Source organism: Delphinus delphis, chromosome 20 (assembly GCF_949987515.2).
Source record: "Delphinus delphis chromosome 20, mDelDel1.2, whole genome shotgun sequence".
NCBI lineage: Eukaryota > Metazoa > Chordata > Mammalia > Artiodactyla > Delphinidae > Delphinus > Delphinus delphis.
In genome coordinates this window covers 54,310,379-54,333,467 of record NC_082702.1, presented here as the reverse complement: position 1 = coordinate 54,333,467, position 23,089 = coordinate 54,310,379, and the positions used below count along the sequence as shown (strand labels likewise).

General features: G+C 48.0%; 1 protein-coding gene across 2 annotated transcripts in view; it reads right to left on the bottom strand.

The window, feature by feature from the left end:
• Window positions 1-23,089, bottom strand: part of CDH13 (cadherin 13) — a 1,009,733-nt gene that overhangs the window by 88,839 nt on the left and 897,805 nt on the right. For both annotated transcript variants that reach the window (XM_059999015.1, XM_059999016.1), the window contains 2 exons: window positions 13,593-13,775; window positions 6,058-6,311 (listed from right to left, as the gene is read on the bottom strand). In XM_059999015.1, the coding sequence (XP_059854998.1) occupies window positions 6,058-6,311; window positions 13,593-13,775 (437 nt within the window). The remainder of the gene's footprint in view (window positions 1-6,057; window positions 6,312-13,592; window positions 13,776-23,089) is intronic.

Below are 23,089 nucleotides of genomic sequence, written 5' to 3'. Positions count from 1 at the left end.
ACCAGCTGTTTTACAACACGTCAACGTTCACATGACCTCGGAGCACAGAAACTTTCTAACCATCAATTCAAATAATAAGGGAAAACAGAAATGTGATTGCCTAGGTAAAGACACAAAGAAATCTTTATATGACAAAAAGCATTAATAACATCAACACATTTGCAAAATATTTTCAGAAAATTCTTCAGAAAATTAATGATGTATTAAACAATTTAGCTACAAGCATGTCCACTGACCTTTTAAAAAATAATTTCACATAATTGGAAACAGTCTAAATAGCCAACAAGGGAATGAATAAATAAATAAGTATATTCATGTAACAGCATTGTAGAATGCATACTATTCAGTGAGGAAAAATAGTGGCTATTTCTTGATATGGAAAGCTGTTCGCCATATATTGGGAAGTAAAAATGACAGGTTCCAAAACAAAATGGGTGATGTGAGCCAATTTTGAAAATAAAAAAGGGAAATACTCGCACATGTGACTGGAGATATACCTAAGCTGTTAAAAGGGGATTTCCTTAGGTGGGACGATTACAGATTTTTAAAATTATCTTCTTTATTCTCAACTGCTTTTTCAAAAGTTTCCTCCATGAGCTATCTTAACTTTATAATAAGGATAAGAAGATACAAGTCATTACAAAGAAGAATTTCATCTGTCACTAGCCGACTGCTGTCCATTTTGATTTGGCTAAGCACAATGCTATGGGCTTTTAAACAGGTTTTAATAACTCAGGCTTTTTAGTGAGAATATTCACTCTGATGCCTGGACACCTCCTGTCTTTAGAGTTACAGGCTTCTCAGAGATCAAGACGCCTTTCACTGATTTTAACATTCCCTGGTGAGATAAAAGAGGGTATGACAGTGGCAGCAGCAGAATCACTGTGCCTGAGATGGGCTTTCCATCACAGAAGACAGGACCAGGAATGAGTTAGAATTAAGGTCCTAAGCTTTATGGGGGCTGGGAGTGGGGAGGAGTTTCCTGTTTTGACAAGGGAAGGAGCCTGTCCTCAGGGAGGAGGTCAAAATGCCTGTCAACTTGGGGGCAGGACCTGAATCAGGCTGGTTGGGGTGGAGCATCTCCTGCAGTGCTAAGATGCCTTGAGGGCCTGGCCAGTCATCTGAGAGGAGATGGGGTTATTGGAGCTGAGGCACAGAGTGTCTTGGAGTGAGATACTGATAGAGATAGAAATGCGGGGAGGGGGAGAGACAGAGACGGAGAGAAAGGAGGCGGGTGGGGGGGGAAGAAGCAGATGGAGGAAAAGGGGAAAAAGGAGGAGGAAAGAGAAGAGAGGAGAGAGAGGAATGGGAGGAAGGAAGGTGCAGAGAATCAGACAGAGAAGAGATGGCCATGAGACATGAGAGAAAGATGGACCTAGAGGGAGGGGGAAGATGCAGATAGAGACAGTGATGGGGAGGGAGGAAGGGCAGAGGGAGACAGAGAGGGAGATAAGGAAGAAATGTACAGAGCAAAGGATAGACCAAGAGTAATCGGCACAGAGAGGGACAAAGGGAGAATGACAATGTGGACACAAAGAGTCACACACGCAGACAGGGACACCTGCATAACCTGCACAACTGCAGAGCCCAACGCCGTGCTATTGCCGGGAGTCAAGACAGGGGCAGACGGCGCTGGCAGCATCTTTTTGCATGTGCCTTTGTCAGCTGAACTCAGAGCTCTCCTTGAGATAAAAATAGGAGTTCTCAGTTCCTCCCTTTTCCAATGCCTGCTCCCCAAAGAATCATTAAGACAACACCACCACCACCACTCACAAGGTCATCGTGTCTTTCTGAGAGTTCCGGGGAGCCAAGTGCGGTTTATTAGAAAACCAGGTCCCAGCCTGGCCCCTCCCCTCAGCCCTGCACAGCCTCTGCACACACAGCCCATCGGGGACAGTGCTTCTCGTGTACAGGATCAAAGGCTGCAGATAATTAATGAGCCTTTTCTCCCTGAAGAGCTCCTGGGACAACAGCTCAATGTGTCAGGGATGTTATCCCTGCCTTTGATGGGCTCAGAACCAGCACCAGGAGAGGAAGGGCGGAGGGGAGGGGAGAGGGAAGGGGCAGAGGGAGATCCAGTCAGTGCCAGGCTGAGAGAGGGCCACTTCTGGGCAACTCTGGATCCCAGCAGGAAGGAATGTGTCTGAGGAGTCAGGCCAGAGAGAGAAATGTGCATCACACACACATACGTGCACATGCACATACATACATACACACGCATTTATTTTGCTTCAATGCTGGAAAAGTGATTTGTCCAGACACTGCTCAGCCAGACCCATTTGTAAATGTTACAGCTCTTAGGCAAACGGCCACAGAAACACCTCAGCTGTATTTTCTGAGGGGACTCGTGACATTGAAATTGGCCAACAGTGGCTCTCCGTGGTCCCTGATGACTCAGCATCCATTCCCACCTTCTGGGAAGAGCCTTCTGCATTCTTATGGGAAACCACCAGCCCAGTTCATTATGGTTGGATGCTGGGTCCACGGTGGGCCCACGCACCAGGACTAGCCCCGGGGACAACCCATCCTCCTGCCATTCTGGGTCAGAGACAGGTGTGTGTGCAAGTTGGCTCAGTGAGACGCAAACCTGGCCCTTGGGCAAGTATTGATACTACTGGTCAGGAAGGATCTCTTTCTGCTGGTAGGACTGGCATTGCTGGAGGCCTTGACTCTCTACAGCCATACAGATATGGCTGAGGACGAAGCCAACCCAGGCAAGTGCAGAGTCAAGAGGTGGGGAAAGAACATATTCTGAGCACCTGAATTCTCATGCTGGACGTCCTCGTCCTCATTTTCAGTTTTGTGAGCCAGTACATGCATTTTTGGCAAAAGTCTGAGATGGGTCCTGGCCACTCGTGACTGAGGGTCACAGCTGTAATGAGCAACTGTAGAAACAGGAAGCTCTTCAGAGCTTTCTATGCTCCTGCTTTTTTTTTTTTTTTTTTTGCGGTATGCGGGCCTCTCACTGTTGTGGCCTCTCCCGTTGCGGAGCACAGGCTCCAGACACACAGGCTCAGCGGCCATAGCTTACGGGCCCAGCCGCTCCGCGGCATGTGGGATCTTCCCGGACCCGGGCACGAACCCGTGTCCCCTGCATCGGCAGGCGGACTCTCAACCACTGTGCCACCAGGGAAGCCCTATGATCCTGCTTTTTACCACCAAGTCTCACATCTCGTAATTTACAAATCGCTTTCTCTGATCTCCTTTTCTCACAGTGGGCGCCACTGATGCTGCACCCGAGATGGAATGGAGGAGCACCGTCACCCGGTTCCAGCAGCCGGTCTTTGTTCTCCAGGGCGCAGATCCTGGCTTGGGGCCCCTCAATGTCTTCTTGGCTCTTGCCAGTCACGCGCTCCCTCTCCAGGCTCCTGTCTCCCGACTCAGTTTGCCGGGGCTGCTATCCGTGGCCGCTTGCCATGTTCCAAGCACCACACTCCACTTGCCAGATGGGATTTCCTGCCTCCTTCTCAATTAGCTGCCTGCCGTGGGGGTGAAGAGGGGCAGCCACATCTGGGAACATCATCTCTCTTGCCTGTCAAGATGCCCTGAGTCGGGGGTGCATGGCTCCAGCTCAGGTAAAGTGGACTCGCCGCTGGGTATGTGAACCGTGAGCTGAGTGACACAAGAGTGGACAGTGGCTGGAGGTGGGTCACTCTCCCTGTGAGGTCCTGCAGTGCCAGCCCATCAGGGCCCATTACCTAGAGACTCAACAATGCCCAAATTCCTGTGCTATCTTGGCCCAGTTCTAAACATATTCTTCAATTCTATAAACTACTCAACATCACTAATCATCAGAAATGCAAATCAAAACCACAATGAGATGCTATCTCACACCTGTCAGGATGGCCATCATCAGAAAGACCACAAGTAATACATTCTTAAGAGGGTGTGGAAAAAAGGGAACCTTTGTACACTGTGAGTGGGAATATAAATTGGTACAGCCACTATGGAGAACAGTGTGGAGTTCCTCAAAAAAATAAAAATAGAACCATTATACGATCCAGCAATTCCACTCCTGGGCATACATCCAAAAAAAAAGAACACACTAATTTGAAAAGATACATGCACCCCAATGTTCATAGCAGCACTATTTACAATAGCCAAGATATGGAAGCAAATTAAGTGCCCATCCACAGATGAACAAATAAAGAAGATGTTTTATATATATATATATATATACACACACACACACACACACACACACACACACACGATGGAATATTACTCAGCCATTAAAAAGAATGAAAATCTACCCTTTACAACAACGTGGACGGACCTAGAGAACATTATGCTTAGTGAAATTAGAGAAGACAAATACTTTATGTTATCACTTACATGTGGAATCTAAAAAAAAGAAAACAAAGAGGTGTATATAAGAAACAGAAACAGACTCACAGGTATAGAGAAAAAACTAGTGGTTACCAGTTGGGAAAAATTCTATAAACTGTGTGTAGAATCTTCCAGCAAATTCTCCCTTTTGCCTAAGTCATCCAGAGCTGGTCTTAAACAAAGAACTCTGAGAGACCCAACTCTTCCACTGTCTGTCCCACCTAAGTAGTACCTCTATTCCCAGATCCCGAACCTGCCTCAGCCTCTCCCCATCACATTAACACTGTCATGTCTGGCAGCATCCCAAGTTACCCAACAAAGGCACAGCCTCAGGCTTAGCAACATCAACCCCATTTAAATCCATTTCCTATCCACCCTGGAGTCACCTCTTTGTAGAAGTGCAAATCAACACTTAAGCTCCCCTAAAGACATCCTAAATTTGTACAACTACCTTACAGTCTGTTAACCTACAGGTTTCCAGATCTAAGTACTTAAGGAAAGCTTTCTCTTTGATGTTTAAATTGTATGTTTCCTTTGCCAGATACTGAGCAGGAAAAGGGGAAAAAAAGGAGAAAAGGAAAAAAAAGAATGGCTACTTCAGATTTACATTAGTACAGGATTTGGTATTATTTTGTACTTTTATCTAGTTTGTCTGGCATTTCAGAAAGTTTTGTTGTAAAAATAAATCCCCCTTTTGGGTTGGAAAATAACTTCTGCTACCTTGCTCCACGGTCCTGTGGCTGACGCGGAGATAGCGGCACATTTTCAGGTGTTTCAAATCAGGAAAATAAGACATGTTCATTTGAAGTGCGTCTAATACTTGGTTATCGGTACCTCGTATGAAGAGATTAGATTTTGGAAGAGGAAGATTAATTACTTTCTTTAGCGGAGACAAGCGCGCATTTGGACCTGCGTGTCAACGTGTTTACTGTGAAACGTCGCACCAGCGAGGGCATCTCATCTCCACTAGCATGAGATGCACTGTAGATAATGACCATTTAATTAAATCTCATTATGAAAACCCCTTCTTCTGAAGTACCGGACAGAGCTTAAGAAATGAACACTGAAAATTTGAACTTGTTTTTGGCCTGCCAATCATCAGCGGAAAACCCAACCCCGATGGTCCATTTCTAAGTACCAGGCAATGTCTACTCCTTTCCCTTCTGACAGTTCAGAGTCCAGAGCACTTAGCAGAGAGCATGGACTTTGCAGACTGTACTGCAATGATTGCATCCTAATCTCTTCCACTACTGGGCAGTGTAAGCTGGGCAGTCTTGAGCAAGTTACTGAACCTCTCTGAACTCCTAATACCCTTAACTGTACATGGAGTTAGCGTTTCTCATCACGTTGTGGCAGCTGATAAAGTAGGTGTCTGAGATGCAAGGGGCCATATGTGGCGGCTCCTTTCTCTGTCCCTTCCACACTGTGCTTGGCACCAGCAGACCCCTCTGGACATTTGAGAACACAGCCCTGGAGCTACTCTCCTCCCGGGCTAGTCTATTGCCAGGAATCAGGTGCAGGGGCAACATCCGCACCTAGTAAGCCTGGTCCCCTGGTGCCACCAGCCGCCAGCTCTTCATTATGACACAAACTTCCTGCTCACCCAGATCATTAACAAGTTTAATTTAATGGTAGTTTGTTCCTGACAACACAGACCCTGCAACCAGAAAAGAAAAGCCATTGCTGCCCGCCTCCCTCCCGTCTCAGGTTACCCAGCCGCCCACTCACCTGATGGTCTGATGCTGCAGGGAATCAGGGTCTGTGGCATTCACCGTCAACAGCACGCTGCCCACGGAGATGTGCTCTTGCTTGGTCACCATCATGGGGTCTGGGTGGAAAACCGGACCCTCATTGACATCCAGGACGGTGATGTGGACGGTTGCTGTGGAGCTGGGGCCGTAGGAGACGTCGGGCACCAGCGGGTCCTCGTTTTCCACTTTGATCAGCAGGGTGTGAAAGGCAGAAATCTCATAGTCCAGAGGCTGAAAGGCAGAGAGAAGGGCTCAGCACGCGGGTCTGCCACAAAGGGCAGGTGCTTTTGCACAAAGGCCTCTGACAGTCCCCGAGCTGTGTGGACACTCAGGGGTGGATCCAGGTCCTGTGGGCTAAGAAGCTTGATGCAATTTGGGGTACTCTTTAAGAAAAAGAGTATGAAACATACAGATACAAAATTAGGTATGGAAGTTGTTCCTTTTTTCAGATTGAGAAATAACTTACAACAATTACATGAGTCTCAGACACCTGGATCCTTTGTTGTGAGATCTCTTTAGGTGACTCCCTGGCAGCGCTGACATTAAAAGCCTTCCCACCGGTAGCCTGTGACCTCACAACTCCGGCACTCATGGGGGCTCCAGGGGGTGCACATTCTTCCAGTAGGGTGTCATGTAGAGAAGAGGATTCGGGAGGCTGACACACAAGGGGTTAAGCTGCATGGCCCTTCCCCACCTGAGGGCACTGGAAAACATGGGGGGGGGGATTTTTATTTGTCCCCATGACTCGGCAGCTCTGTGGCCATTTTCTGGGCAGGGGACAGTGATGCCAGATACATGGCCATGCCTGGGACAGTCCCACATATGGCAGACTGTCCCACCAATGAGCAACCCTGCTGAGGCCCTTTCCAGGTGATTCTGTAAAGGGGCTGATGGTAACCGCCTCCCTTGCTGCTGTGTAGACTAAATCAGAGGATATTAAGGAAAGCCCACTGTAGACATTATTAATATGGTGCCCTGTCCCTTACAGAAGGTCATGGACGACACTCACTCGGTCACTTCCTTTCTAAACCATGAGATGCAGTGATGGTGACATTTCCTGTTGATGGAGGTGTGTGTGAGGAGACATTTAGGTGAGATAAGGACACACTGCTTATTTCAAGCTATTTTCCTAATGTTTCCTGGGAAAACAAGTAGCTAACTCATCAGACCCATGACATAATGGATATTCTTGCTGGGAGGACGAGACTAAAGTGAGTACAGGGAGGTGATTCACACTCAACCAGAAGGAAGGAAACGGCAGCACACGTCATAAGGGATCCGGGAATGTGGCATCAGAGGTGAGAATGGCGAAGCTGGGGAAAGAGCCGGGTGCAGGGGGTAGAATCTGGAATCGGGCAGGTTTAGTTGGGAGAGCTTTAGGCAAAATTACATTCTCTCTCATGATAATTACAGCTAACACGCACGCCCCGCACTCCACACCTGTGAAAGTGCACCCGCACAAACACACATGCATATATATATGCAGAGGCACACACACACACACACACACACACTGGAAGTACTGACCGCGGAAGTGCTTCCTGGCTGTAATAGGACCGCCCCTCCCGCCCTCACCTAGAGCAACTCCCAACAGGGTCAGTATTAAGATTTTAAGAGCTGACAGATACCAGGCTGTTGGTACCTAGGAGCTGCCCAGTTATATTGTGGTTCCATCCCTGGAACACAAGAATAATTTACCACTTCATCCTCCTTTCTAACATAGATCTCTGTCCTTCCCAAGTCAAGCCCCAAATCTGCAACCCCAGTGAAATAAAGTCCAAACACGGGCCAGGGAGCTGCCATGCTTGGAAAGCAGAGTTATTCATCCTAATGAGGACACTGACGGGACTGGAGCCTTGGGCTTGCTGGCTAGTGACAGTCTGCCGGGCAGCATCCTGAGCAGGACGGACACACAGAGCGTCCACCTCTCCTGAGAACCTTCTCGACCGCACCCCAGCACGGGCAGACCCAGCCAGCCAACCCGAGGCCCGAGGGTTTCTTTTATACCAACTCCCAGGAACACACCATCTTCCTGGAAGTAAAGTTAAGGACAGCATGCTGCGACTATGAAATCCTGAATCTAGCCCAACTGGATTTTCTACCACGATGCAAATGCCGGCAGGGTGGGGTTTTACTGAGCTTCCTAGCTCTGCAGGGCTCTTAACAGGCAGCAGATGCGAGGCCAGCAGGGTGAGCAGCAGCAGGACAGCGTGGCGCAGCCGGGGCAGCGGAGAAGGGTCAGGGCCCCGACAGCAACGGGAATCTTAACATTTGTCTCCTAAGGCTGTGGGGACAAAGCACTAGGTGGCTTAATACAAAGCTTAATACAAAGAAATGAACTGTCCCACAGTCCTGGAGACTAGAAGTCCAAAATCAAGATGTTGGCAGGGCCACGTTCCCTCTGAAAGCTCTAGGGGAGCCCTCCCTGCCTGTCCCAGCTTCGGGCGTTCCCTGGCTGGCAGCGTGTGAGTCCGACCCCTGTCTCCATCATCACCTGGCCTTCTTCCTGTGTGTCTCTGTCTTCACACGGCTGCCTCCTCATAAGGATACCAGTCATCTTGGATTGGGGGCCCATCCTACTCTATTATGCCCTCATCTTAACTCACTACACCTGCACTGGTCCTATTTCCAAATAAGCCCACATTCACAGGTTCTGGGGGTTATGACTTTAATGTCTTTTTGGGGGGAGGCACAATTTAACCCATGAGTGGGGTACCCACAGCTCCCCCCATTCACACACATGTCTTATAATATATTTACATATTATGTATAAATATACATACAATATTTGATCTGCATCACAACCTCTCATTACTTTTCATGACATAATCCATCTCTCATTGTGCACCAACTGTGTGCTAGGAGGGCCCCGTGTGCATCATCTCACCTAATCCTCACCTTACCCTCATAATAGTAGGTGATTTTAGACCCTTTTTACAGATGAGGAAACAGGTTCCGAGAGGTTAAGTAACTTGGTCAAAGTCACACAGCTAACAAGTGGCACAGAGCCGAGATGCGACACAGGGAGTCTGATGAGAGAGTCTGAGCTGATAACAATAAACTGCTTTTGGTACAGGGTGGTATTTCCACAAGTAATGCTGATGGGGACTCAGCCCTCTCTGTCCTGCCTTGGGACACTTCATTCATACCAGGAAGCAATGCAGCTTAGTAGTAGAAAGCGCTATTTGCTCCCAGAGCCAGAGGGGAGGGGATCAAGTCCTGGCCATAAGAACTTTAATGAATAACTTACTGGACCACAGGCACATCAGCTTTCTCATTAGTAAAGTCCTAGTACCAAGGATTGTAGTAAGATCAGAGGAGATGATGCATGCTGGCCTGGAGTTGGATACAATAACAAGAGGCTGTTAAGACAGTGAGGAAGAGGAATATGGGGTAGAAACAGCTGGAAGAGCCACTGCCCTCCTGCCTTGCCTCTTCAGGTATGTTCGAGGCTGACATGCCTCAGCAGAATGCTGGCTTCTGAGGAATGCAGATGTGAGTAGTGGCACAGAGAGAGGGAAGGAGAGAGAGAGAGAGTCCAGCCTTTTCCAGAGAGGAGGACCTCTGCAGTGCTTAATTCCGTTTGCACAAAGCTGGGTGTAATGACACCAGTGGGGCGATGCCCAGGGCCAGTCTACCAGGAGCTGATGGAACATGGGTCTCTGCTCCCACCCCTTAGGAGGCCTGCCCTGGGTCATGCTGCATTAAGAAGCCCTCCATTGTCTCGGGCATATGACCTGATTAACGTGATTTGTTTGGTGTCGGGTCTCTGTGTCAGGGACGGGAGGAAATTGAAAACACTTCCAATAAAGTTACAGAGATGCAATTTGACTAATATTTCATCAAGTGTCAAAAGAGGGTGTGGACCACTGTTCTGGAGGATTTCAAGGCTGGAAAAGCTGGCTCTCATGGGAAGGGTAAAGAATCTGGGGTTTGTTGTCCAGAGGAGAGAGGCTTTGGAAGTGACCCGACAGTAAGTTGTAAGCCTGTGACAGGTTTGGGGATCAAGGATGCCTGCTTTCTCAATGCTTCCTTCTCCTCTGAGGACAAAAGAGAGAACAGACGTAAAATGCAGGGTGGATTATATTCAGCTGAAAGAGTAACTCTTTGACAGTTTGGAATAGGTTTACACGGCAACTAAGGGTGTTCCTGACTAGAAGGTTTTAAAGAGGACACGGCTACTCATTTGGCAGAATTGTTAGGATTCGGTCCTGTAGGGAGGAAGGACTCCCCCAGAAACCACACAGTCCTGAGACCTCCTCTAGTTCTCCCGTATGCCGACTGCTAACTGGGTAGGGCAGAGCTGCTTGTGGTTGGGCTGCAGCATGGCCATGTCCACCCACCTCTCATTGCAGAGGCCCCAGAGGAAAGATTCAGACTTTCCAGCCTTCCTTGCAGCTGAGGGTGGGCACGTGTTATCCGGTCAGTGACACATCATTGGAAATTGTCTGGAGGACCCACGGAAAACACATTTTTTCCCCTAATGAGAAGAGAGGGGCCCATGAGGGCACATATACTCTCGCTCATGTGCCTGGCGGCCTCCTTGCTTCCTGCAGGAAGGAAGACGTGATGCCCGGGCCTTTGACAGCCATTTTATGTCCATGAGGAAAACATCAGAAACATCTGTGGTGCCACCTGCTGGCTCTCGGACACCTTGAGCTGCCAGCCAATCCTGGATTGGCCTACCTTCATCTAGTTATGAAGACCATGAAATTCTCCTGACTATTTAAGCCACTATCAGCCTGGCATTTGGTTACGTACAACTGAAAGCATTCCTAGCTACTGCACTGGGTTGTTAGCAAGGTGGAGAGCCCAGGGAGCATGGTCAGGCCAGCCTCCAGAAGGCTATCCTGGGGCTTGAACTCAGGCGCACTGAGAAGCAGAGAAAGCTCAAGGCCCTTTATACAAATTCATGCGGCAGGCAGCCAAAGAGGGGAGGCCTCCATCCCAATTCTGAAGCAAAGGGAGTCCACTTGCTAGTAAAATGGAGGCCCAGGGAGGGCCCCAGGCTCTATGGGCACCTCCTCCCCAGGAATTGCAGGTGGAAATTCCTTGTCCTACGGCAGTGCTTGTCCACAGGCTGTGCTCTCCTGGGGCAACTCTCCCTCCTGTTCTGACCCTGCAGGTGTGGGGCAGGCCCAGGAACTTGCATTTCAGCTAGCATTCCAGGTGACTCTTCTAAATGCTAACGTTTAAGACTCACAGCATTGTGGGCCAAAGCGGGAGTGTGGGGAGAGGAGGACACTCTTTTCCAGTCTAGCTTTGCTTGTATTTTATTTTCCTCAAGCTGTAGCAAACACAGGCCGGGAGAACGGTGCTCCTGCAGGGTTTATGGTGGGGATGTATATTGACCCAAGCTTTGTCTTCCAGCTGCAGGTTTGGAAAATTGCCTGATGCCTTCTATAGATACAGGGCTAGCCTCAGAGAACAGCCAGTGGCTATGTTTTATTTTTTTTACGACTTTCACAGCTTTGAAACTATAGCACTGAATGTAGGAGGGCAGTGCCAGGATCTCCTGGGAGTCCTGGCAAGGGAAGAAGAATTGGGAAGACCCAGAGGCTGCTCTTTTCAGGGAGACGTTTGGGGCTCAGTTCAGACGAGGTTCTGAAAAGGACAGGGAGAAACCTAGACCCCTCATCCTCTGGAGAAAGCCGGAAACTTCTCTGAGATCTGCCATTCTCAGTGGCTCCGGGTTCTGCCCCCAGGGACGTTGTGGAACTTTGTTGGTGTGAACGTTTATATGGCCCTGCAGCTAGGCTGAATACTGACCCCACCCCCCAATATGTCCATGTTCGAATCCCGGGAACGTGCGTTACCTTACATGGGAAAAGGGACTTTGCAGATGTGATTAAGCTAAGGACCCTGAGCTGGGTAGAAGATTCTGGATTATCCAGGTGGGCCCAATGGAACCACAAAGGTCCTTAAAAGAGGGAGGCAGGTGGGCTTCCCTGGTGGCACAGTAGTTAAGAATCCGCCTGCCAGTGCAGGGGACATGGGTTCGAGCCCTGGTCTGGGAAGATCCCACATGCCGCGAAGCAACTAAGCCCGTGCGCCACAACTACTGAGCCCGCATGCCTAGAGCCTGCGAGCCACAACTACTGAGCCCATGTGCCACAACTACTGAAGCCTATGTGCCTAGAGCCCATGCTCTGCAACAAGAGAAGCCACTGCAATGAGAAGCCTGCACACCGCAATGAAGAGTTGCCCCCACTCGCCGCAACTAGAGAAAGCCCACGCGCAGCAACGAATACCCAATGCAGTCATAAATAAATAAACAAATAAATAAATAAAATTAAAGAACACTGCACAAAAAAAAAAAAGAGGGAGGCAGGAAGTCAAAGTAGGTGTGACAATGGAAGCAGAGGGTCAAAGTCAGAGAGAGATAAGATGCTGGGTTGCTGCTTTGAAGATACAGGAAGGGGCCATGAGCCAAGGAATGCATGCAGGCAACCTCCAGAAGCTGGAAAAGACGAGGAAGTCAATTCTCCCCTGGAGCCTCCAGAAGGAACCAGCCCCACCGACTGTAGCCCTGTGAAACTGATTTTGGACTTCCGGCCTCCAGAACTGTAAAAGACTAAATGTGCGTTGTTTGAAGCTCCCACGTCTGTGGTCATTTGTTACAGCAGCCCCAGGAAACAAACACAGGCACCATGTGCCAATCACATATTAGCTTGTGAACTCCTCACAAGAACCTGGAGCAGTGGGTTGTACCATCATCCTCATTTTACAGATGAGGAAACCGAGGCCCAGAAAACAATTAAGCATCTTGGCCAACGGCACACAGGAAGTAGGTAACAACGTTCCTGCTCGGTCCACTAATACGATTACTATAAACACGACTGCTCCCTGCTTTCCAGGCAAATTGCTGCACCCACCAGAAAAGAAGCTGTGTTCCGATGGACGTTCTGGTATGGCAGCAGCTCTCCCAGAACCTCCCAGATCCCTTCCTTCAGGACACGGGAACCACCAGCCTCACATGCTCTGCTGCCACCCCCCTCCTTCCCAAATTTCTGAGCCCTCCCGTTACACTGTTGTCACTTTCCTTCTCGGCCCCCCTGTAGCAGAGAGAGGTCAGCTTGCTGGGCAGCAGTGCTCACAGGCGGTTTCACACGGAGAAGCATCCCGTGTGTGTAATTATATGCTGTGTTTGACAGTAACTGAGACTCTACTAAGAAAGGTTAAGAAGAACTGTAATAATGCACAATCTGACCATGGGTCTTTAGAAAACCTTCACAGGTCCCATTTTTGCATATCTTTGATAATTCATTATCAAGTATATGAAGAATCTCATTTAAAAATTAAGTTTTTTTTTTTTAAGGTTACAAGGAAGTTTAGGTTTTCCAGAACCTGTAGAACAACTTGGTTTTATAGCCATGAGAGTACAAGCACACCCCTAAGCTGAAGACTTTTCCCATTTTAATTCCAGGAGGAGGAGACAGCGGCTGGTCTATCCTCGACCTGGGGCCCTGGGTGCTTGGGCGAGGAGGGAGGGGCAGTCGGAAGCACCCTTACTTTGACGACGGAGAGCATCCCCTCGTTGGTTTGCGGGTTGGTGTGGATCTCGAAGCTCTGCCCAGGGTTCCCGTTGATGATGGTGTAGGCGGCCCTCCACGCGCCTGTGGTAGGATCGTCCTTGTCTTCAACTGTCAAGTTGACAATAACTCCCACGGCTCCTTCCTCGACTGTGGCTTGAAACTGCAAACAAAGCAGACCTTTACTGTCACTATTTTGGGAAAAAAAAAATCATAGTGAAGACCACTGATGGCACTCTGACCATATGCCTGGTATTGGGCACATTACCCACACCATCTCATTAAATAATAAAGACTAACAGAGGAAGATCACGAAGCTGTGTGTGCCAACAGATGCTATGCTTCAGGTTCTCTCAGCCTTATGTGGGACCATGAGGCTGAATTCTCTCCTACAGGATGTGGGCAGAAGTGATGTTTGCCGGGGCTGGCCTGGGTTCACCTGGGCGGAGGGTTAAGAGAACAGCTGTGCCTCTTCTCTGGGCCCCTTTCCTTCTATCTACCTGGATGCAGACAACCAGGAGACCCAAGGGGAAGGTGGAGCCACAAGAGGGAATGAGCTTGGGTACCTGAGTCACCACATGGAGGTGGGTGGGAGCCCGTCCCGAACTGTTGTTGAATGAGAAACAAACTTGCATTGAGTTTGAGCCTTTATGCATTTTTGTTTGCATTTGTTTTTGTAGCCTTGTTACTGAATGCAAATCTGTGTGCCCAACGCACAGTGGGGCCAAACAATACCGAAACGTCAGAGTTTGGAGCAGAGAAAGGTTTACTGCAGGGCCAGGCAAGGAATGTATGCCTCATGCCTTAAAACCCTGAACTCCCTGAAAGCTTTCAGCGAAGCCCTTTCACAGGAAAGGTGAGGGAGGGTCATGGTTAGCTGCTGCAGACTTCTTGGTGTCAGATCCTTCGTTCCTGAGGTCAGGTCACCGTCGGGTCACGGTGTTCCTGTAAACCTCCACCGAAACAAATGTTACTCTCTGTTCTGACAAGTAAGGGCAAGGTCCCAAGGCTCAACTTTCGCCCTCTGAGGTCCAGGCCCTGGCTGAGAGGAGGGGGTCCCCGCGGGGGCCAGTTACCCTGCCCGGGAGCGTTCGTCCAGCACCCAGGCTGGGTCCTCCCACCAATGCCCAGGCCCGGCTGGCAGTGCCCTCAGGGCCAGGTCCCCAGACCCTGCCCAGCCGTCATCACTGAGGGAGCCAGGCACCCACGACCCAGCCGGCCCTCAGGTACCTTGGGCCACCCAAAGGTTCGGGCAGAGCAGGCCGGGTCCCAGGGACCCAGGGAGACCTCCGCCGCCATTAGGTAGCAGAGGAGGGGATGGAAGAGAGGTTCCCGTGGCCTCAAGGCCCAGGCCCAGCCAGTGGGCGGCCATGGCAAGGGCTCTGGAGCTCGGCGGGACACAGCCTCCAGCCTGTCCTGGGCCCCCCCAGCTCACCCACCGCCTGAGACCGGGGAGGGCCTGGAGGGCCCCAGGGAGAAGGCCCCCATCCACCTCTTACCACACGGAGATCCACCTCTTACCTCTTGCCAGGAGGACCACCCCGGGCGGACCGTTGGCCGAGCGACCTCTAACTGCCACACTAAGTGTCTCTTGCTAACCCTCCTGTGCTTAAGGTCTTGCGGTAACGGTTGCGTGGTAACGGCTGTGCACCCGCCCCGCCCCTATTACAGCCTCACCCACCCTAAACGACAAGGTAACCAGATAATCACACCGCCATCGCTCATGTATGGAGGGACGGGGATTGGAACCCCAGTGTTTGACTCCAGAGCCTCTGCTCAGTTGTAGCATCCTCCTTAGTGAAGGAAGCTGGTTTCATCCCTCCCACCCCTTGCCCACACCTAGCATGACTTTAAAAGGGAGGAAACATTTTTCTAAGGTAACATATAAATCAATTGTTTGGAGCTTTGTTGTACCTGTGTTTTTATTGTGACACATCTCAAATATCTGTTGCAAGTAGGTGTGGTGAAAAATAAATCAATAAATGAAAAATCAGCTTAGATAGAGAATTTCACGAGTCATCAGCACATTGCTTTGAGCTGGAAGCATACAGTATTGTTTCGGTGCTTACCTCTGATACACTACTGGTGAATAGTAATCTGTTTGCAAATATTTTATACACAAGTAATACCAATAAGCTGACAAGAAGAAGAAGAAATATCCTGGAATTTCAATTAGTAGGAAAGAGAATCTAGAGACAGTAAGATGATGTCAGAAAGCCCTTATGTTCAAAGACAAGTAATTTGAGAAATGACGTTTCAAAAGCGGTGGCTGATTAATTCACTTGCAAATCATTAATCGCAAGCCATAATCTTGATGCCTTGGGGGAGACAGGAACTAATCTGTCTATCACAACTCAGCAAACCTGGGTGAGCCGTTTCCCTTCCCTACAAGCGGTGCTGGGAAATTCCTGGAACATGCGCACTGGATGGAACGGAGCTGGAGCGAGGGGAAGTGGAGGATACTGTCACACAGAAACAGCTCCACGAGACAATTATTTTGACCTGATTCCTCTGATTCTTGTTTAAGTTAGGCCTAACTTCTATCTTTCCCCCCTCATCACAAAAATTATGGAATTCCTGAGCTTGAAATCTACACTGGTGGATCCCAGCCCTGTTAGAATCTCCTGGAGGGCTTTTTAAAAACACTGTTTTTTTTAAAAAAATAACCCTATTCCAATTCAGTTGGTCTGGGGTAAGGCGTGGGTTTCAGTGTTTTGTTGACCTGCCCAGATAATTCTAATACGTAGTTTGGACAGAGAAGCATGAGAGTTCAAGGTCAAGAAGGGCCAAAGTAGGGATGTGAGAGCCTGCCCTTGTGCATTGCAAGGCTGCCTGGGTCCCATGCTGAGGGAGGGGCCTGCAGTGCATGTGGGATCAGCAGGAAGGAGAGCTGTGATCAGCTACTGCTGTCTGCCATGCGTCCAGGAGTGGGACACATGTGTTATCCAATCCCACAGGTGGCAGATAAAGAAACAGGCACAGAGAAAGAAGGAAGAGGTTGGTCCAAAGTTCTCGAGTGGACCAAAGGTCAGATACAAATCTCCTGGACTCCAGCAACGTCTGCTTTCCACAAGTTCTATTAGTCATGCCCACTCAAGAGTCCCATTGCTTAGGCCGGTCCTCCACCCCCTGCTGTGATCCAGAGACAGAGGACTGATTCTCTGTCCCTACTGATCACAGCACACCTCAGCTCATAACCTGTCCCTGTGGCTGTTCTGACACCTGTACCTTGGGACACCAGGCAGACAATTCAGTGGGTTTGGGAGTGCTAAGACTAGAGGATGCTGGAAACCATCAGTCAGGTACGAATGCCATTACATCCAGTCCACAGGTGAGAAGTTACTTTGTCAAGGCAGGTGAATGTCACATTGCTGAGAGGAAGACACTGTAAGAACAGATCACGATGAGGAGGCTGGAGGCTCCAGGTGTGTCTGTCTTGTTCAGGGCTTTCTCTCCACCCCTTGCATGATGCTGGGTGCATAGAAGGGACACAGTAGGTGTTTGTTGAGTGAATGAATGGTCTTAAAATAGGAAATGGGGCCTGGCATCAAAGGTGAGGGCTGAGAGGAAATGTGAAGGGATGAAGCTATACAGGAGTGAGACTAAGAGACTGGCATGGTGACGGATGCCTGATTCTGCCACTTGCTTGCATGGTGCAGGGCAGGAGGGATGGGTTGACCTCCCTTGTTCTCCAGAACATCTCTAGCAGGGATGCCTTATGACTTTCGAAGACACTGGGTACGTTACGTTTGTTGGTCCCTCCTACCACACTTGATTTTCATAGGCTTTAAAAATTTCATTTTTTTCCCCCCTGATGTGAGGAAAAGAATTAAAATTTTCTTTGACCCTAAAAAGTGTGTTTTTTTAATGGCGCCTGGTCCCCAGTACACAGCACAGTGCTGGACACATGAAGATCTTCTGGATGAATGGATGAATTTGTAAAATTAATACTTAGGCCATGTATAGGTGAGAAAAGCCTGTGCAGTTTCTCCCATGACACCTTTTCATGACACCAACCAAGAGGTTGGTGCAGAATACCTTTTCAGTGTGTGGGCAAATGAGTCCAAGTGGAACGGGAAGGTGATAATGTTTTAGAAATTCTCACAGCATGTGTTACGACCCTAATATATCCTTAGATGTAGTAATGTGTCCACAGCCACATTTACCTACCATCCATCACCCATCCATCCATTTATTTATCCTCCATTCATCCATCCATCCTTCCATCCACTTATCCGTCCTCCATCCATCCTCCATCCACGCATCTATCCATCCATCCACCCATTCGCCCATCCATCCATATTCCAGCCAGCCAGCCAACAAATACTTGTCAAGCGGCTTCTGTGTACCACGCATGATATAGTATTAAATTCTAAAAAATAGAAAAATAAAACAATAAATTCTAGGGATACACTAGTAAACAAGACAACAGACATGGCATATGTTTAATTATAAAAATATGTGAAGTGTTGGGCAAGAAATAACATAGTTCTTGGAGAGCCTGAAGCTTGAGGGGAGTGGTGAGAGGGCGTGGTGCCTGACCCAGTCTAGGGAAGGTCATTAGGGAAGAATTCCCTGAGAACTGAAAGAAGAGGAGTCAGTGAGACAAGAGGGGAGAGAGCCTTCCTGGCATCTGGAACAGCAGGTGCAAAGGCCAGTGGTGAAGGAAGCACGGGGCAATTGTGGACCAGAGGGAGGTGGGTGTGGCTGGAGAGCAAAGGAGAACTCGGGGAGAACTGTTTGCTATTGGACTCCAGAGGAGAGTTGCGTCAGATTATGCACAGCCTTGTGGGCCAGGGAAAGGCATTTAGAATTTGTCTTGAGAGCCAAGTGAGGTCTAATCAAGGAACTGGATTATGTTTAAATCTACTCCTGGGAGAATTCAGAAAAAAATCTTGAAATACCGAAAACATTCAATACAATTATTATAGTCTTTGTTAAGACCATTATCTGATTCTTGCATAAACTATAAAGCCAGTTTCCTTGAGCATCCATTTAGAAACTCATTATGGCTTAATTAAATACTCATTCTATTAATTCTATTCAATGTTTAACCCCATTATGTAATTCAAGAATGGAAAATTAAGTAGATTAAAATGAAACAGTACCATTTTATATTTCTATAGCAATGCTCACTCTGTGATTTAAAAACAATAGACAGACATTAATTTACCATGCTAGAGCAGGAGGAATTACGGATTGTAACATTACTTCGTTTAATTGGAAAAAAATAAAGTTACTTTTCTGTTAAACTGTGCAGCAAATCAAATACGAGATGCAAAACGTGTTTTTACACCATCAGTGTGGGCGACTGGCTTGGGACATATTGAGTTTCATTGGCTCTCTCCTCTCAATTCAGAACTGAGTTATTTCATTTTCTTTTCTTTGCCAAGGTGAGGTGAATTTTGTGATGGACATTTAGGAAGAGACTACTTGGACTTGATACAAAGGTTATCCATCACCAGGGGGAAGAGGGACTTGCATTTTAATTTACACTGAGAATGAACACTGCTCCTCACAGAGCAAAGAGTTGGTCATTAAGGTTAACCTGGAAGATGGAAATAACGATCAACAGGCTAAAAGCCACAGGTGGGGCAGAAGTGACAGCTGATGACTTTAAGGGACAGGACACATGCAAGCCTGCCTGCTTGATCGCTGGAGTCCAGGTTCATGAGCTGCCAACCCTGGGGTTTCATGGAGAATTGATGTTGAACTTGAAAAGCTGGGATACAGTCATCTGGGCCCTGGCTTTGAAAAAATTAAAAGATAAGGTCCTGGAAAGTTTTACACACTTCAGTTTCTATTTGTGCGGATAAAAGGGTGAGGGAGACATCATCAGAAACTGAATGCAAGCACTTTTATGAGTCTGTATTTACATAAACGATGCAGCCTGTTGGAAAAATCTAATTTCTTGCTGATAGCCTAATGGGTAGAAACTGTGAGTGCTATAAATAAGATCATACACTTAAGGATCCTGGCATAGAGTAAGGAATCAGTATTTGTTAGCACTGGTGATGATGATCGATTTCATTCTGTATCATATGAAATACTTATTAATAAATTGGAGAATGTGACTCTCTGTTTTTATCACAGTCTGCCTTCCATTGTGGTTGTCTTGTATAGATAGCTTATTTCCCTCGGTGGGTGTGGAAGAAGCACTTTGCTCTTCAGTCGTGTATTCCTGACACTCACAAGCTTGCATATCCTTGTCTTGATCTTTATCACCAAGACAAATGATGTTAACTTATCACACACACATCTAGAAGGGATAGCCGCATCAGATATCTGGTTTCCTTCTATCTATGATTAGGAGTCATCCTGGGGTAGAAAGATGCAACACCTCATTTAAATAAATAGTCATTAAATGTCTATTCCATGGCAGGGGGTCTGCCAGGCATAAGAAGTCCAGCAGTAAATGAGAGGGACACTATTCTCTCCCCTCACGGGTTTACAGCTCAGCAGACTGACACACTCCCTCCTGATCACCCCATTTCCTTCATATGCTTTGCTCACACAATTCCTTTTCTACCATTTGTCCACTGTCATTCATCCCAGGCTGCATCTATGTTTGGACATGACTTAGTTTACAGCTAATGGTCATTTTAATAAATGGTGCTGGGGCCACTGGCTAGCCATGTGGAAAAAACAAAGAATCTGGATTCCCGACCTCACACCATACAGAAATTGTGAAAGGTAAAACAACCAATGTTTTAGAAGAAAACATAGGAGGACATTTTAATTCATCTTACAGTTAATGTTTATGTGTACTTTATATATATGTAATATAATGTAAAATATTTAAAATATGTATAATATAAAAATATAAAATGGGGCTTCCCTGGTGGCGCAGTGGTTGAGAGCCCACCTGCTGATGCAGGGGACATGGGTTTGTGCCCCGGTCCGGGAGGGTCCCACATGCCGCAGAGCGGCTGGGCCCGTGGGCCATGGCGGCTGGGCCTGTGCGTCTGGAGCCTGTGCTCCGCAATGGGAGAGGCCACAGCAGTGAGAGGCCCGTGTATCACACACACACACACACACACACACACAAATACATATATATAAAATGTAATTATATATATAAAATGCACATAATATAATATAGATAATATTTAAATAACAAATTTAGTAAGTATAGAGTTTATTCAGTATTTTAAAGAAGGCTTTATGTCTAAGAAGTGATGAACAGCAGAGCCCCACAAGGGACTTAGGTTACTTGGCTGAGAACCACGGTCTGCTCATCAGCTAGCCCTCAAGACAACTGTGCCTACTGAGTCCCTCCCTAGCCATGTCCCAGTAGGATGTGCATGGACAGGCCCCGAAGTAATACCGAGATGGGAGGGGACCATTCGGGAACCCAACAGCCCATAATGGCCCCAGACATTGGTGAGCATCTTTTACTCATTTCCCATCTAGTCAACACTCTCTCTTCTGTAAATATCATTTTCTCTTTGAAAATGAAGAGTGGTGTCAGCCCTTTGGTTTTCAACGCCCATGGGAGACAGTTCACAGAGAGAAGACGTAAAGCAGATGCCAGAGCTGGGATTTCCGGCAACTGTGAATAGAGACTTCCCCGCCCTCTGAAGCGCAGGCAGCCTGGGGCGTGCGCCTATCAACTGTGAGACGGGTCTTGTCTCTGTTTCCGAAAATGCCCAACACCACCTCTTTCATGAAGTGAGAACGCTATAATTAGACGTTCAACTTTGGGATCATTTTTGTCTAGAGAATACAACCCGAGGGGAGAAGATGACAGTGTACATGTGTTGGAGGGTCTCACGATAAGAAGAATGACCAGTTTTTCTCTATTCTCACTGAGAAAAAGGACAGTGAACTAAATTGTACGTCACACGCCAGAGATGACAACATTGTAATGGTGGAGGGCAGTCTTCCTTTTCTGAAGAGTCTTAAAGTTTCCGAGCAGATTTAGCTCAGGGTGCCTGTATCCATAAAACATCTGAGGAAACGATACCTTCCCCAGCTCCTGCTGAAAAGAGTGTTACTAGAGGGCCATTTGTACCACACGATCCCAGCTTTCGTTGCCAGAGCTGACTGGACCCAGAAGTGGCACTGGACTCACAAGTCACCAATCTATTGGCTGCTTCATGAACGACCAGATGATTTCTCTAAGCATATGAACTCAGAGAGATACAGGCCATATAATCAGAGGGCAAAGGGTCCTTAAATCCTAAGTTTCTGAGTAGAAGAGAAATGGAGTGGCCATTTTTTGTCATTTGGACATGAACGAATAGATGCATAGAGAAGCCAAAGAAGGGACACACTGAAAGAAAACCCAGGAGACCTTGGGGGCACTCAGAGACACACAGATGAGGAAGCACCCTTGATCTCGGACTGTGTTTCTACTCCTTGCAACTAATGGAGCCCTGGGAAAACAGCTGTGGTGGATGGATGTCTGTCTCTCTCAGGACGTAAATGTGGTCCTTTTGATGAAGACTTGGGTTTCACAGATGTTTCCTCAAATCTTTTTTTTTTTTTCTCTTTTACATCTTGCTATGGAAACTTTCAAACAGCTATAAAAGCAGACAGAATGAAGTGATGAATCCCACGTGCCATCATCAGGCTTCAAAGATTTTCAACTTATGCCCCCATGTGCTTCATCTACATGCCCACTTCTCCCCATGCCTGTCCTGTTCAGAGCAAATCCCAGACATATCACTGACTCTGTAAAGATTTCACTGCTTGTCGCTAAAAGTTAAAAACTCTTTTTAAGAGAACAGAATCAAGGTCCTCTCCTGATCCAACTAACATTAATTTCTTCTACTGACAATTATTGTGTTTTTCTTTTGTGCCGGATGCTTTACTAAAACTATAGCCACGGTAAAGGACAGTTAGAGACTGGCCTATTAGACTTCTCCACGGGTTAGGAGAGTCTTCTCAGTTAAATGTTACTGAACAGGTGAGGAAACAGAGAAGCTGAAGGTGGAAACAGTTCAATGATAATAAGGAATAGCAGCTCGATGACAAAGAAACATGTGCCTGAGGGGGGAGGACTCTCCAGAGCCGCTGGCATGCCGGGCAGTGTGGTTCTTGGTCCAGGAGAGCCGAGGCACGCGCCACCTAGTGGATGTGACCCCCAACCCCCCAGCCCAGGGAGCCCCGGGCCGGGAGGAGAGCCACATGCCTGGAGGGCTGCGTCTGGGGTCCTGTTCCAACGAGAGGAAAGACCAAGTGTCACGCAGCCTCCCAGCTCTACAGGTGCCGGGGGATGAGCCAACAGGCAAGAGAGGGAAACAATATTCATTTCGTGCTCCAGCAGGAATTATCCTCCCCTCCCCACTCAGTGCACTCTCTTCCGTATTGATTCATTTCCTAGGAGGAGTTTCCATGGTTGCTGCAGACACAGAGGAGGTGCTGGGTACCCAACTTTGGAGGAAGATGCCCAGCCAGCTTCTGGCTTGCTGGGGGCCCGATGGTCCACCAAATTTGTTTTTGCAATTCTTCCTCCACGTGACCTCGCCTACC